Raw genomic sequence first — 16311 nt, forward strand, 5'->3', positions numbered from 1 at the left:
TCCCTGGCCCTGGCCTGACCCTGAGCTGGGGCTTGTAACCAGCTGCTGTAAGCCAGCAGCCACGAGCTGGGACTGAGGCAACATGTGCAAATATGAGGAAGTGAGAATTGCTCCATTTCCCTCTCCCCTGAGAGAGTGGACCCATTTCCTTTATTTTTGCAGAGAAATAGCCCAATCCTCCAAAACAACAAAGTATCTCCAACCACAGCTTCTCTTTTGACCTAAACAATCAGTTCCCTTACTAGAACCTGCTTTTGGATGGGTGAAAAGCTGCAGTTCCTGCACCATGGCAGAGATTACCCCCTAGCACCCAGAGGTTACCCCTGGGCCAGGGAGAGGCTCCTGCCCTGGAGGTGAAGGGCTCAGGGATTAGTCTTACAAGAACAACAATCTCCTGTGGTCTCCCATTTTCTTTCCTGCCTGGGGCCCAGGCTGCACAGGGCAGGCCCCCACAGCCTCTGGATGTGATGGTGTTCATCCTCTTGGACACAGGTCCATCATGACTTGCAAGAATCCAGTGACACACCACAGCCAGCCTGGCCACCCAGGAGAGGCCTGTGGCCACCACTGCTCACCGCCAGCCGCTTCTGCAGCATCAGGAGAGCTCCAGATGCTCTCATGGCTGAGGGAGCAAGTGTGCTTGGGTCTTGCACATAGAAAAATGCAGATATATTGCAACAGCAAAAGAAAAATAATGTGCTGAAAATGGGACGAAAAGAAATCACCAGTCATCAAGAATCAAGATGTTTTTTCACGCTGGATTTGGCCCTGTAAGGCACTTTATCTGCCACTGCTACAGCAGCAAAAATATCTGGCAATGAAGAATTTACTGATTTGCTAATTACAGATAGCAGGGGCTGAACTGCAGCAGGAAGCAGAAAACAGACATTACAGCAGGCATTACAGGAACAGCCAATCTGAAGAGCACTACAGCCCTTTCAACAGATCCTCTTTTACAGCATGTAACTGAAAATAAGCTCCATTTCCAACAAACATGTGAAGCCTTGTCAGTGGCAGAATCAAGACTGATTTTAGTGTGGCTGCCTAGGTTAATTCACTTGTGGGCAGACACAAAACCAACACTGTCCACAAAATATTTAATGCAGTTTGCTTTTAGGCATGAATTGCACAATGTGGAATGAACCACCCTCAGATATCACATTCCCCAATTATTCCAGCTACACCTTGGTATGAGCACAGCCAGTTTGAAATGCTGTGGCAGAGATCCCACTCCTGATCCATGTGTCAGGAGTCCCATCCGCAGTCCCTTGAATGCTGCTCAGCCTTTCTGTGCATCCACACTCAGAGGAGCTTCTGCACCCACAAATGGGCAGGAATCCCACATCCCTGGTCTGCTCAGTGACCCAAACTGCAGGCCAGGGTCTGACCTCCTGCCTGTGTACCTAAGAGGTCCTATGCTTCAGGGAGACAAGCCTTTCATTATGAAATAAATAATTCGTATTTGAAATTACTTAAGAACTTCATTCATATTTAGTCAGTTTGGTCCTTAAAGAACAATTCTAAAAGCATGAAAACTTTAGTAAATGCACTCCTTTTACATTAATTCATGAGTACCTGAGAACAATTCTTTTTGCTTAAAGAAAAAACATAGCCTTCAAGTATTTCTGAACTAAAAAGGTAAAAATTACGAATTTTTGAGTCACGATTCCTAGCAATGCCATGTTGATACATTTATTTTTACAAGGTGCACTATAAAAACTGAGTCCCTCAGAAGGATTTTTCACAGTCAGGAACACGAGTTTTGGAAGTGGCAGAGGAAACCACACAAAAGGAAGCTCTCCACCAAGACAAACACAGCACCCAATGCCCCAGACCTCAGAGAATGCTGCAGACACTCAAGTTGCTGGGTAAGACTTTCCTTGGATGTTCCCTCAGTAAAACATCACCTGACTATAGCAAATGCCAACACTGCCAAGTATTACACAGGCTGTCTTGTACTCAGGTGTGGTGCAAGAAATGAAAACATCTGGCTACACCTGCTTCCTCCTGAAGGGTGCACAGTGCTTCTCCAGGCTGGATCACACCACACAAGGGCCCATCCCACACACAAACGTCAGCTCATGTGCAGCAACCACGGCCCTGAGTGCAGGCTATGTATGGTTAGAAGTGCTTTTCCTTTTTTGGCCAATTATAAAAACTAAAGCCAAAAGTTTCAAAGAATGGGAGGAAAACACCAAACAAAAGCCCCGGTGTGGCCATCAGAAGTACCATTTCTGTCCTTCAGAATGGCACTGTCATCCTGGTGGATGACACAGGACTGTCTCTGGCCCTGCACTGTGATCATCACCTCTCTGGAGTCACACACAGAGCAGCTGCAAAATAAATCTGATCCCTTCCCTCTGCCAGCTGCAGAACAGGGTTAAGCCCAAAACCTGCAGATGAAGTCAGAGCAAAGGCAGAAAGGCAAATCCCATACTGCAAAGTGTAAGCAGTGGAGGAGGAAATGGGGTCCTCTTAAGGAATGCTGGTTTTAACAAGATCACAGAGTTAATCAAACTTTTGAACTGCATCAGTTTAAATTCAAGTTAAAGAGAACCTCTCTAAAATTCTGTCTCATGCCTCAGTATACACATGGTTGTGTCCCCTCTTCTGCAAACTACCAACTCAAACAAGTTTGACAAACTGGAGCCAAGTCCAGTTCAGCCTTTAAGACAGGCTTACCCCTCTGAAGAAACAGATGTAGCCATACAGAAATTAATTTAAATGCACGGCTCTCTTAAAAACAGAAATATATCTTTAAGAAATTATCCCCATTTCCCCAGTTCCCAGTAACCAGTCTGCAGTTCACTGAGCACAGCCAGATCACCATCACCTTGGTGGTGACTGGAATGCTCAGAAGAAATCAGATGCCTTTCTTCTTTTGGGAAGCTGCAGCAAATTGTCCGTGATGGATGTAGTATCCTGAGACACTGGTGTCTGAGACACTGTCCGAGACTGTGGGGTGCTCTGGGGGGTTTGAGGCCCACTGGCTGGGGTCTTGTAACCAGGAGTTCCTGTGTGGGCTGGGGAGGGAGTGTAGCTGGCTCGCAGCGCTTTGTCGGTGTATTTACTTGCAGTCCTGTTTACAAGTCTTTGCAAAGCTGGTGACATTGCTGGGCTTAGTCCTTTTGGAGTAAGGCTGAAACAGAATAAACAGTTTTAAGAGATTTTACAGTAAAAAAATCTGCCTTTATTAGGAAAAGCAATATTGCCTCCTGTCATGAGCTCCCTCACAGACAGACCCACTGCCTGCAGAAGTCATTCTGCCTGCAGGTAAATGCAGCCTGTCTCTCTAGAGAAACAAGTGTCAGAAAACCTCCTACACCCCTCCCAAACCCGAGTGGCACTGCCTGACTTTTCCTTTGAGCCCATTCTGTCCTTCATGTAACCCCCGCAAGCAACTCTTAACATGTTTCCTCTTTGCAGTGAGGCAAGGCACTGATCCAGAGGCATCAGTGTGGCTGTAGGGCAGAGCAGTAATGCTGACAAAGAGTGTCAGGGACAGCCACCAGCCACTTTCCCTCAGGAATTAAGTTTTTTAATTTCTAAATTTTTAATTTCTTAAAGCTTTCAGTCCAAATGTACCTCTTCCTGCTTCCAGTATCCTTCCTTACCATCATTCCTCCCTTTCTACATGTGCCAATTTAGAGCTCATCCGATAATACCCACCCCCAGCTCTGCTGTCAAAACAGAAGTCTCACCTGGCCAGGTTTTCTGTCACTTTTCGAAGTGCCTCCTGCTTCTTTGCTCGGTTTTTAGCTGCCACTTCATTGGCCATCTTGAGTCCTAACCTCTCACGGCGTCCAGGCTCCAGGATCTATAAATGCATCACACAGCTCACTTGCCAAGGCACTCAAGAGTGCTGAAAAAATGAGTCAAAGCACCTTCAAAGCTGGGTTCCAATGTACAGGGATCTAAAGCAGGGAGCAGTGGGGTCAGCCCACACCTCTTTGCTGCTGCATAAAAGCAAGAGAGGACACAGAGACCTTCAACCTGCCTTAGCAAGTAACAGAAATTGTAAAACCAGTCCAGTCAAGGAAGCAGCCATTACCTCTGGCATTTCCTCCTGCTGTTTCTCCTAGACAAACAATGTCACCTGTGTCTTGCCTGGCCTGTAGCCAGCCAGCTCTCAGGCACACACAGACATTTTTAAACAGCAGGAGAACCAGTCAAGGCCTTTGGAGTCTGACAAAACAGAGGCACATACAGCAAATTACACCTTTCTTAAACTAAGAGTCTCAGACATCTCACATTCAAAGACACCAGCAGGAGACAAGTAGCATGCAGGGTTAGGTGCCATTAGCAAAGCCAGAGTGTCTTTTCTACTCTCAACTGATACATCTACCTCAAGCTGCAACAGCCAGAAGATAAACACAGAGGGAAATGCTAAAATTTCCCCCTGTTCACACACTAAAATCAGACAAATTAAGCACGTCTTCAGCTTCCTCTGAAAGCTCCTCTGTCTGGGCCCATCACCAAACACAGAATGTCATTCTCCTGTCAGCAGTGCGTGTTCCACCTCAGGTAGCTCCACCAAGAAGATTTCATGTGGATCCAGGCTCACCTCCACCCTCCAAGCACAAACTAGATTATTAGTTTCAAGGACTGGGAACACCACCCACAGTTGTGTCACGCTCCATGTTAATCTATTACTTACTCACTTGCCTTTCCCTTCTTAGCTCTTCCCCCCCAGAAAAGAATGTCATGCTGACATGAAATACCTTGAAAGCTGGGCCAGGTGTTCTGTCCACATATGGTCTTTCTGACCCTTCCAGACGTAAAGGGGTGCTTTCAATTTCACCCCATGTCATAAAAGGAGACTCATTCACACCTAAAAACAAATGCAACAAGTTATGCCCATGCAAGACACTTGACTATTCATTCATCACAAAAAAGGAAAAAAAAAATAAAATAAGAGAGAGAGGGAGAATCAAATTAGGAAATGCATCAAATTAATCAACAAAGGAGCCCCTCCACTGCAGAGGAAATCACAGCCAATGTGAATAGTAACATGTGGTTCCCATTAAAAGGAATTGCCTGTAGCTGTGTCACCCTCTCAGTTACAACCAAGCACCACCCTTTCCATGTCTTTATTTTTCCATTTGCTAAGTTTTTGATTAGTGACACTTTCACTTTTCCCTCTACAGTACTAGTCCTCCCTTCTGCTGCTGTATGAAAACTCCTTGAACACAGGAAACTCTTTAATAAGAAAACAGGCAGAGGATTTAAGGACATGCAACAGCCAAATGTACCCTGCAATCATCTCAGGGCAGCCTGCACCAAACAGTGACTGCACCTGGTCTAACAGGGGTAGAATGGATTCTCAGAGCCCAATTAAGTCTCTGGCTGGAAAATCCTGCTGTCCAGAGTTTGGAGAAGGCATTTCCGATGGAGAAAGGAGGTGCTCCAAACGCCACCTACAGGTTTTCCAGAGGGAAAGCCCCAGTATGTTCAGGTGTTGGCATAACACAAAAAGCACAGAGAAACAGCGTGGCTGGTGCAGAACAGCTAGAAATTCAGATACCATGTTTCAACTCGAAGAAAAATAATCAGTTTGTTCTAACTGAAAATGCCCCACAGCTAGATGATTCCTGAGCAAGGGCACAGCAACTTCCTCAGAGTCTCTTGGTGCAATGTGACCTCTCCTACCAGAGTACTGGACTAGGATTTAAGCCCTGCATGCAGCTGGCATACACAGCACGAGGTTTTACCTTCTCATCTAACCCTGTAATGACACCCTGATGTTGAATAGAGCATCAAAGTAATGCAGTAATAGTCCTCTTAAAGCAGAAGAAATAAGAAAACCCTCTTACCTGGGGCAGGAGAGGGGGTAGCCACAAATCCATACCCGTTCACTTTTGGAGACTCTTGGGGTATGAGTTCTTTCCCATCAGGTCCCACTTTGCCCTGTTTGTACTGAAATAAAAAAGACAATGTCGTTCATGTGGAGAAAGGTGAGAGTCAGCTGCATCCAGCACAACACACAGTTCTGGGGGATGAACCACACCAGAAGGCAAAGCCTAAGCAGATCTGAGTCAAAAGTAAAATTATCCTACCTGAGCATTGAGGGCTGCAGCTTGTTGGAGCTGTGATTTGCTCACAGCTTGGCTGAAAGGGTCCTTCACAAAACGCGTGTTTCGATGCACAACTTCCCTGGGCTTCTTAAAAACTTCACTCTCATCAGGTACACCTTGAAAAGCAAACTGCCTTTTAAAAAAAGAGTTCTTTACTTCACTGGTAGACAGAAATTATCAATTGTACATTCGCAGCCAAAAAAGAAAAGTACATTTACAAAAATATGTATTTCTCTATAGCAACAAACAGACTAACAAGTCCAAGGAGGATTCCTTGAGCAAAAGCAGACAATGAATGAAGATGACAACAAGTGCTCATAAAGAAGACAGACCAGGAAAGAGCTCTGGCTACTGAAAACAAGTACTTCTGTAATACAGGTGAGCTTTTCAATGGCAAATAGAACATGATCAAACTTTGGAATCAGAGGGCAAGAAAAAAAGGAAAAAAACCCACTTTTTAAACACAACCTTACAGAAGAAAAAGCACAGCATTACCTTTAAGAGCTGCTCAGGCACATACAGAAATGCTGTAAGCACTGCTTGGAGCCAATGCCTCACCTGTAGGATAATACATGAGAGTGTTTCGAGCTGTGTATTCCCAGGTATCCAGCCCAGCTTTCACATTCTCCAGAGCTTGCTGCTCAGCTGAAGGAAGTGCCAGGTTTTCGTTTTGTCGCTGAAAGGGCAATGGAAAAAAATTTTAGAAGGTAAAAATCAAAAAAAAAAAGTCTGAAGCAGCCTCCTACAATGTTTTATTCAGGCAGACAAAACTCGGAGAGCTCAGTCACAAGCTCAGCCACCTGCCCTAGAACACTCTGCATAAGGTATGGAACAGACTCTGAGGGATAGTTTGGATAAAAAAATAACACTCCCTCAAAACAACAGCAGCAAACACCCACATGTCAGTGCCAAACTTCATGAAAAGGCACTGCATCCCACATCCATCAGTGACACATCTGTGCCAGCTGCCCACTGCTGGTGTTAGACTGGCAAGGCAGGCCCAGAGCAGCACCTGGACCTCCCCTGCAGGCAGCTGAGGAAGGCAGCACAGGCAGCCATGCTCATGCAGCTCTGTGCTTCAGCAGCTCAGTGGGCTCTCGCTGGTAACAGAAAATGGAAACTGAAATAAGGCAAACTGCAAAAAATGAGAGGCTGATGGACAAACAGCAGGAATGTGCTCAGCTGCTCTCCCTGGTGCTGCTGCTTACAGAAGAGGCTGCCAAGGACAGCAATACACTCTGTGCAGTGCTCTGCACTCTCAAAGCTTTCAGAAGAGACAAAGCCTCAGCAACTAAGTCAGCACTGCTCTTGTGTGACAGAAACAGGACTGCACAAGGAAGCAGAGAGCAGTCACAGCCACGGGGAACTGAGCCTCAGCAGAACCACAGTGAATGGCATTTCCTGCTGAGGCCCCATGGAAGAGCAGAGCCAGAGCAGAGGCTGCTCCCTACCCGGGTGTACTCCTCCTCGGCGCTGTACAGCCAGGCGTGCTTGACCTTCTCCTTCTCCTTGGCCACCTCCATGATCTGCTCAAAGGAAGCGTTGTCCTCACTCGTGTGCTGTGCCAGGAACGCGTCCAGGCTGGGAAGAGCATCTTTGTCATCCTTTTCTGCTTCTCCTACCAAGAGAAGGGAAGGAGCCTGAGGAAGGTTAATGCCTCCCTTTCCAGGGGAGCACTGAATCTCCCTTAACCCTCCTGGCAGCAAGACACACCAATGACTGCCATCAAGCTGGGCCAAGACACAGTGGTGCAGTCATTAATCAGGTTTGGAACACATAACCAGCGTTCAACAAACCCTTTTATGGCATTTATAGCAACTTATTACCATCAAGCTGGGCCAAGACACAGAGCCACACACAGTGGTGCAGTCATTAATCAGGTTTGGAACACATAACCAGCGTTCAACAAACCCTTTTATGGCATTTATAGCAACTTATTTTAAAGATGAAATGTACAAGTGGCCAGCTGCTGGCAGGCAATTTATTTTTGTAAGAATTCAGCTAGAGAAACATAATTCTCTTACCTTCCTCTCCAGTCTTGATGCCAGCTTTAGATTTATTTCCCACTGGAAGGCCACCTGGATGCACTTCTGGGGTTTCAAACGTGGCTGGGGTAACATCTGCCACCAAAAAAAATGCACCTGGTTACTGAAGCACACAACAGGATTTGCTGTAAGGATGATGTACCAAACAAATCACAGGAGGCACATCAGGAGAATAAAAAATAAATTAAAAACTTGTAAAAAGAACTCCACAACATTCTATTCAATTCTGTCTCAACCTCCAAACAAGATTTTGGCCTCATCTAAGACATTTTCTCCTGCTGGGAGAAATTCCCAGGAGAGCCACAGCCCAGTGTATTTGTCACCCTGCACCCTGCTTGTGCCAACAACAGCAGCAGCAGATCAAACTGAGCCCAGGCCAGAGCCAGCACCTGCAGCAGGGGAGGAAGGGACACCTGGTGACATGTGCCCTTTGCCACAAGAAAGCCACTCACCCAAACCCCACTGCAAGAGCTCAGCCAGGGGCTGGGCTTTAGGAACACCTGAACTGGAAAAAAAACATAGAACAGAACACTGGGCACCTGCTGTGGGAACCTCTGATAACCACGAGCTCCCCACACCTTCTGTCCCTAATACATTGACATCTCAAATAAAGTACAAACTGAAATAAGGGTTCAAAACACAGCTCGGGATTTCTCACAGCAGAGAGCACATAACCTTCCCAGGGAGCAGGAACTTGGCAAAAGGTGCCCACAAGGAATGGTTATTAAAAGGCTGCTTGCCCCAAAGCCCTTCCCTTGAGGAGTTATGAGACACCATCAAAGAGAAATTCAGCATGAGCCACCAGACACTGGCTGCTGCCCAAACTGGTACTCTGAGCTCTCATGCAACAGCAGCCTTGAATCTTTAAGATAAGCATTGTCTACACAAAGTTAGATAAAGAGCAGCAGTATCAGATACAAATCCCTCATGCCCCACAGAGCCAGTTCTTACAGGGTGCAGGTGTGTCCCTCGACGATTTGTTCAAGGAGGAGCCAAACTTGATAGCAATTTGTCTCATTTTCTCCAAGTCTCCGTTTTCCTCAGCCTCCAGATAGTCCTTCTGTGCTCGCAGCTTCTCCACATCGGGAAAAAAGTCTCGCTGGATGATCTTCTCTAAGCTCTACAAGACAGAGACAACTGCAGCGCGCCGCTGGACACCCGGAGCGCTCGGGGCCAGCAGCAAAGTCACGGGCGTGGCGGAGGCTCCCGAGCCCGGGCCCGCCGCCTTACCTCGATGTAGGCCTCCTCATCCAGGATCTTCTTCGGCTGCCTCGCGGCCGGCGACACCACCTCCTTCCCCGTCACGGCGACGGGGCCCGCGGCGGGAGCCGGCACCAGAGCGGCGGGAGAGGCCGGGGGCACCGGCATCGCCTCCATGGCGGCGGAACCGCTCCGCTCCTGCTCCCGCTCCTGCTCGGCCGCCGCGAACGCGACCGGCAGCGACGTCACACGTCCGCGCCCCGGGATCGGAATGCGCGCCCCCTGCCGGCGCGGAGGACCCGGCCGGTCCCGGGCCGTGACAGCGGCGGCACCGGGTCGGGATGGGAACCGGGATGGGAACGGGGATGGGAACGGGATACACACGGGATGAGAGCCGGGGATACACACGGGAGGGGCGGCGGGCGGCTCCCCCCAGCCCCCCCCGGTCTCTTCAGCCCTCCTCAGGAGCCCCGGGCTGGGGGAGCGGGATCCCGGGCCGGGTGCCAGGGCAGTTTTATTGCTGTCGCTGTTTCCCAGCCCGTGGCTCTCCTCGGCGCGCCGGGAACACGGGCACGGCCCCTTGCGAGCGGGGCTGGCTGGCCGCGGGGCTGAGGCGGGCCAGGCCCGTGCCAGGCCCGTTCCCGGCCCGTGCCAGCCGCTCACCGCCGCGCGTCCATCGCCTCTCCCCGGCTGTGGGGACACACCCGCCTTTCTCTGATATAGAACTAATCGCTTGCCCAGCAAGTTCAACCCCAAAAGCAACTCTAGATGCCACTGAGGTGCTGCAAACAGGAAACGTTCATTTGCAGGATATTTTGCAAATCTACATCAATAAAACAAGCACAAATACTACGTGCACAGAGCAAAGACAAGAAGGGGAGTTTCTCTTTCTCTTAAAGCACACACATTTAACACTGGTACAGCTCGGTGCTTTGCATGTCCTGCCTGCCCAGGCATTTGCCATGTGAACTGGGTTTGGAAGAGGCATGTGACAGTGCTGTGTCTGCTTTTACCTGTCCTCCCCCTGTATGAACCACAGAGGTTCCCTGTTGCTGCACAGCCCCCTCGGGGTGCCCTGTCAGCCAGGGCAGTGGGTGCTGGGTGCTCTCTGCAGCCCGTGGGCACTAGCAGCTCTCCTTGGGGGGCTGCCTGGGCTGCAGGGTCAGTGCTGAGGCAGTCGCCCTCTTCTGATGCCGCCACTTCGCCCGACGGTTCTTAAACCAGACCTAGAAAGTGCAAAACAAAAAAGGGCTTTTGCACGTCAGGTGTTCCTGGGAGGAGGACAGGCAGTGGCCCTCCTGCGCTGTACTGTGTGGGCTGCAAGGTACTGTAATAGCAAGGTTTGATACAAAATGTAATCTGTCGCTCTGCTGCAGTCTTGCTCAGGTACATGTGAGGGGCACAAGGTTGTTGGGACCCCGCCATGACAAATTCAGAAGTCACACAGATCACTTAGGTAAGGAATACACCCTTGGGTGCAGGGGATGAGCAGCAGAGCTGGGAATGTCTGTGTGTGACAGGTGATTCTGGGAGAAAGGCACCATGTGAGTCTGTGGGACTTGGTGCCAGTACAAATTAGCCCAGCTGAAATGGTTTACATTCTTCCATTGCTCCCCAGATTTAAACTTTCTTTTGTCAAATGCACAAGGATGGATGTTAACATGAGCCATGGGTCTGCAGCTCCCCAAAACAAGACAGACAATGCCCCGGTGTGTGTTCCTGGGGCTGCAGGCACACAGGTCTCACCTCCACGCGCTCCTCCTTCAGGTGGATGCGGTTGGCCAGGTGCTCGCGGGTGACCACGTCCGGGTACTGGTTCTGGTGGAACAGCGTCTCCAGCGCCTGCAGCTGCTCCTCGGTGAAGATGGTGCGGTGCCGGCGCGTGCGGCGCTGCAGCTGCTGCAGGGCCTGCAGCTCGCCCGCCTTCTGCTGCGAGCTCCTGCACGCCCTGAGCGCCGGGCGGAGGAGCCGCACGGGCCAGGGGAGCCGGGCGTCTGCCAGGGCACAGCGACAGCGGCAGCGTTACAGCGTGCGGCTCAAACACTCCACGCTCAAGGCAGCTCGGGCAGGAGCTGCGTCCCTGCTACTGCCTGGAAGGAGGCAGCCAGTCACTGGAGCGGGTGGCAAGCTGAGTGGCCACTGTGCAAGTGGGAGAAGAGTTCAGGGCATGACTCTGGTGGTGAGCACTGGCTGGGTTGTCTTTGTTCACTTACAGCTGTACCATGGCCAGCTTCAGAAAATAACTGCAGACTCAGCTCAGCAAAGATCTGTGTTTCAGTCCTCACACAAGGCAATTCTGAACTTTCAGGATGCTCTTGAACTGCATTTTTAAGGGTTTTCTACTTTTTATTTTCCACAGTAATTTTGTTAGATGCAGCCCAAACTCTTTTCCTTAAAGGATAATGAGGTTCCCCAGGGCTGGTGTTGTCAGGAAGCACAGGCACAGCTCTGCACATGGGCAACGTGGCCGTGGGGCCCCACACTCCACAGAGAGCTTGCACCCCTAGAAGCATCATTCTCTCAAGAGTTTCACACTAACCAGTAATATCCAGCAACAGTCAGCACCCTCTGCTTTTCAAGCCTGGCAGCATTTCAGGTGAAAGTGCCCACTCTTGGGAGCCCTGCTGAGAACAGCTCGGATTGCTGGGCCTCGGGCCCAAGACCACCGTGCCCAGATGCCACCTTGTCACTTCACAGCCAGGTTTTCCCCTGCCCACAGCACTGGCACCAGCCCCTCTGCGAGCCCCACACCTGAACCAAACCCAACCCTCACCAGCCCAACACTCACCCAGCCAGGCTGGCAGGTCCTGCAGGGAACGGGCACTCGTGTGAGAGCAGCAGCAGCAGCTGCAGCCTGCCCGTTCCAGCTCTTCCTCCTCTTCCTCCTCCTCCTCCTCCTGCAGGGAGCTGGCTGGGGTGGTCTCCAGCTCACAGAGCCTCTGGGGTGTGCAGTCCAAGATGCTCCGTAGGCACAGTGGCACCAAGACCCGGGGGCTCTTCTCCACGGGGCTGGAGAGGATGTCCTCGATGCTGAACGGACGTGGCTTCTTCAGGCCTCTCCTGCCAGCCTCAGCCCCTGGCACTGGCTCTGCAGACATCCTGTGCCAGCAGCAGCAGCTGGGGAAACAGGCAGCCCAGCTGGGGGGCTCTGCTCTGCCTTCACTGGCTCCCTAGTGGGGGTTTGCTAGGGAAAGGACGGCTTCTGTGGTTTTTAGAATGGACTGGCAAAGCCAGAACCATGGCTTTGTCTTGGTGTTTCAAGTGACTGTCATTCTTGCAGCTGAGTTTTTATTTTATACACACGCACTCTTTTCCTCCCTCTGACCTATCTGCGTTATGACTGAAGCCACTCTAAATATATATATAGAGAGAGATATAATCCCTTTGGAAAGAAAACCGTAAACCCTCCTGCAAATAAAATAAATTCTAACTAATCTTGGCAGCTTTGTGAAGGGTTAGTGTGAATCTAAGATTTAGCTAATCCCACAAAAATGACTGGAGAAGGAAATCTGATTTCTCCATCTCGGGTGTAGATTTGAGGTGGTTATGATCTCCATTGTGCTGCAGCCTCCTATCCAAGGAAGGGGGAGGATAGCTGTTCCCAGCCCGGAAATGGACCAGAGGATTAACTCCTTAAAAGAAGCAAATTATCCCTTTCTCTGGCCAAATGAAAGCTTTCCCATCAAAAGAGAGCTGTCATATCATACAATATGAGAGAAGAGAGAGTTCAGCTTAATAAAAAATATTTTTTAATGACAGCACAGCCTTTGGCTTTGCCAGAATTCTCTGTGAAAGTTGATTTATTTTCTGCTGAAAGCACAGAAATTGTATTTTCCCTCCTTCCCCTTTCCCCCATCTCTGCTGCCCTAATCACTGTAATAATGCAGATGCTTTGCATGTATCCAACATACTCTTTGTAAGGATTCAAAGCCCTTAATAAATTAGATTACGAGCTGCTTGCAGCAGCTCTGCACCACAGCTTAGTGGCATGTAACCACCTCCCATGCAGCTGAGCCATGCTCTGTGTGGGGAAGGGAGGGGAGGATTGTTGCTGCTGCTGCCTCTGTGTGCTCTCAGTGAGGCCCCACAGCCATCCAGGCAGGAGTGTGGACTCACATATCCAGAAGTGTGGACCCAGTACCACAGCCAACTTTGCCAAAGCCAGTTCAATTCCCAGCTCCTGCCCTGCCAAAGAAATTGGGAGAGGCCATGGCCAAGATTCAGGATGGGAAAGGAAGGCTGGCTCTGCCCCTACAAGGGCAAACAGCAAGGCCTGGCAGCTGCAATCCACAGGAGGAAAGAGAACATCTTGGATCCTGTGTTTTTAACTGACTGATAGCTAGGAATAAAACAGAGAAGGTGTGGTTGAGATCAGGTTGCTTAGCAAAGTTGAAAGCCAAGTTCCCTTGCCCTCAGTGCAGTTTAAGCCAAGGTGAGAAGCAAGGCCTCGGGAGCTCAGGTGGGGAGCACTCCCACCTGGTGTTTCCTTGCAGTCCCACCCGTGGTACACCAAGGAGATGCACAGGTGGGTGCTGTGAAACCACTGCACACCAAAGGCCCTTATGCTGGACAGCTCAGCAATGCCCCCAGCATCCTGCAAAACTTACAGCCACTCCCCAGGAGAGCCCCTCTCAGCTCCCTTCTCCTCTCCTCATCCCTGCTCACTGCCTGCCCTTCCTCACCTGCAGGTCCCCCAGTGCTGGGAAGAGGTGCCCCATAGCTGTTCTACTTGTGACACTTCAAACTGCTCTTTTTCCTTCCATCCCGTTATCTGCCTCTCCTTCAGCTGTTCCAATGGTGTAACTTGGATTATAACTGAGCTCTGTGAATCATTACCTTTTGGGATGAAGACACCCTTGTAGCTGCTCAGTCTGAACATGTTCTCTCTGCCCTGCCAAGGTGTCAGTGCTCCAGAGAGGCACTGGGGATGCCCTAATTCCAGAGATCACTGAAGCTGCTCCCAGCTTTTGAGCACGTACCCAAATGCTGACACAAGGGGAGGATGTGGGGCCAGGTTCTGCTCCCCACTCTGCTGGTCCAGAGGGGCCATAGGGCCGGTGAGCTGGGACGTGCCATGGGCAGGTGCAGGATCTGACCAGCTCTGTTCAGATGCCTGAAGAGGATTAATTCTCCTTCCCCATCCTTAACAAAGGACGCCTTTCCCTGGGCATCCTGTCCCAGCCCTGCCTTCCCACCACACATGCACTTAGCCTATTAGGATCTCTGCTGATTGCTTTCTTTCATTCCTCCCATACCTTTCACTACAGAAAATGGACTGGTAATACTTCTTTTATCAAAGAATTATGGGATTTAGGACCCAGATTGTACAAAGAGACTTTTGATAGCTGCTGGTAATCAAATCCCAATCGGCAGACACTTCTCTGCACCCTGTTACCAGAGAGGAATAAAGGAAAGGGATTTCTGATGTACTGTTTACTGAGCCTCTGGGAGATAGCATCGCTGGGCTATTTCATATTAGAAAAGGAAAGGAAAATAAAACAAGAAAGAAAAAACATGCAGACAAGAGAGGACAATATAGATGTAGATAAAAAGAAAAGAAACAGGTTCTTATAATTTTCTTATTGGTTAAGGAGATTCCAAAGCCATTATAGAGGATTAGCAAAAAGGTTAATCTGCTTTAGCTGTTCACTTGTCAAAAGTGAATTTATAGGGTTTGAAAATCCTTCCTATGGTGAAACAAGAAAAAAATCCCCCTTTCCCTCTTGAGCCCCTCCCTTCTGCAGGCAGCACAAGGTGATGGGAACAGGAACACTGGAAACCCTACAGCATGGCATTACTCTCCTCTGCCTTGCCCCTGCCTGTGTGCTGGCACCTGTGGGAGCTCTCATTTGGCAGTGCTTCTTCCCACTCCCTATCACCAGTGTGGGGTGCCTGTGATGGTGAGGAAAAGGAGGATCAGATCTGAGGGATGTAACCATCCTCCTGCACCTCTCTGCCTTACCTGGGACAAATCCTGGGCTCTTTCACTCATTGATATTGACAGCAGTCAGGGACCCCTGGCTGGATTTGGGCTTCCAGGCTGATTTCTAAAGCAGAACAGAGATGGAGGCTGCTGACAAATGTTGCCAAAAAATACAGTCTGGGGGCTTTCCATCCCCAAGGGAAGTGCTCAGCCCAGGATCCACATGTCAGTGCCCTCCTGGCCACCCAGTGGAGCACTGGTGCATGCCAGCTGTGTTTTCCTGGCTGCCCCTGCCGTGACCCATCCAAGCAAAGGATGCCCATCACTCACTCCAGAACCCCTGTGAGAAAGAACCCAGGGTAAAAACAATCCTTCAAGATCAAAAACAAGAAGCATTTTCTGTGTAGCTGAAATTCAATGGAATGTGCTAGTCAGGTGTTAAAACTATGTTTAATAAAAAACCAGAAGTCGTAAAATCATTGGATGGTTTAGACTGAACAGGCCTTTAAAGATGATCTTAAAATTGTGCCAATTAGAATTGCTAAACCCTGTGTCAACTAAGATTAAGAGCTCCAATAAACACATTTTGATTTGACGATAATTACAATAAACCTGTCTCTCTCCCCAAAGGCCATTTCATTGCACAGGAAGAAGTGGAATCCCTCCGGTGGGCAGTAGTGTTGTTAGTGATCCGGCTAGCAGGGATCCTGCAGTGGTGCTGGCTATCAGAGATGGTGTCCGTGGTGGAGCAGGAGGACTGTGGGGTACCAAACCTCCTCTTCCGCAATGAACCACGATGGAATCAGACAACTGCTTCACCCTGAAGCAACACAGCTGGCATTTCAGAGATCTTACACCGCCTCATGCTGTCCAAATCGCTCTGTGCTCGGCAGGCAGCGCCCGCTTTTCGGAAGTTCTGGCTTATCTTGCTTTTCCCGGACTACAGAAACAGTTTGGGATGATGATGCCTTTTAACCCTGGCCTTGCAGCCGGCGTGGGTCCCGGCTGGGGTCCCTGGGCAGGGGGGGAAGGGAAGGGAAGGGAAGGGAAGGGAAGGGAAGGGAAGGGA

General features: G+C 49.7%; 2 protein-coding genes across 2 annotated transcripts in view; both read right to left on the reverse strand.

Moving 5' to 3' along the window:
• Positions 1-733: 733 nt before the first annotated feature.
• ESS2 (ess-2 splicing factor homolog) overlaps positions 734-16311 on the reverse strand; it is a 17900-nt gene continuing 2322 nt past the window's right edge. The window contains exons 2-11 of the mRNA XM_039724476.1: positions 9350-9532; positions 9071-9239; positions 8099-8194; positions 7526-7692; positions 6633-6750; positions 6057-6190; positions 5814-5916; positions 4722-4831; positions 3702-3817; positions 734-3139 (exon numbers count right to left, since the gene is read on the reverse strand). Of these exons, the coding sequence (XP_039580410.1) occupies positions 2854-3139; positions 3702-3817; positions 4722-4831; positions 5814-5916; positions 6057-6190; positions 6633-6750; positions 7526-7692; positions 8099-8194; positions 9071-9239; positions 9350-9496 (1446 nt within the window). The 5' untranslated portion in view covers positions 9497-9532 and the 3' untranslated portion in view covers positions 734-2853. The remainder of the gene's footprint in view (positions 3140-3701; positions 3818-4721; positions 4832-5813; positions 5917-6056; positions 6191-6632; positions 6751-7525; positions 7693-8098; positions 8195-9070; positions 9240-9349; positions 9533-16311) is intronic.
• GSC2 (goosecoid homeobox 2) lies at positions 10958-12417 on the reverse strand. The gene is made up of 2 exons (XM_039724482.1): positions 12108-12417; positions 10958-11313 (listed from the first exon to the last, which is right to left on the reverse strand). The coding sequence occupies exons 1-2, from the start codon at positions 12415-12417 to the stop codon at positions 10976-10978; spliced, it is 648 nt and encodes a 215-aa protein (XP_039580416.1). The 3' UTR covers positions 10958-10975.

This window comes from Passer montanus, unplaced genomic scaffold (assembly GCF_014805655.1).
Source record: "Passer montanus isolate IOZ18808 unplaced genomic scaffold, ASM1480565v1 scaffold53, whole genome shotgun sequence".
Taxonomy (NCBI): domain Eukaryota; kingdom Metazoa; phylum Chordata; class Aves; order Passeriformes; family Passeridae; genus Passer; species Passer montanus.

Excerpts from the sequence above, each read along its gene's own strand:
- GSC2 (XM_039724482.1), bottom strand. The coding sequence starts at position 12,417 with ATGTCTGCAGAGCCAGTGCCAGGGGCTGAGGCTGGCAGGAGAGGCCTG. Across the intron at positions 11,314-12,107 it reads GGACCTGCCAGCCTGGCTGG|ACGCCCGGCTCCCCTGGCCC; the intron begins GTGAGTGTTGGG and ends GTGCCCTGGCAG.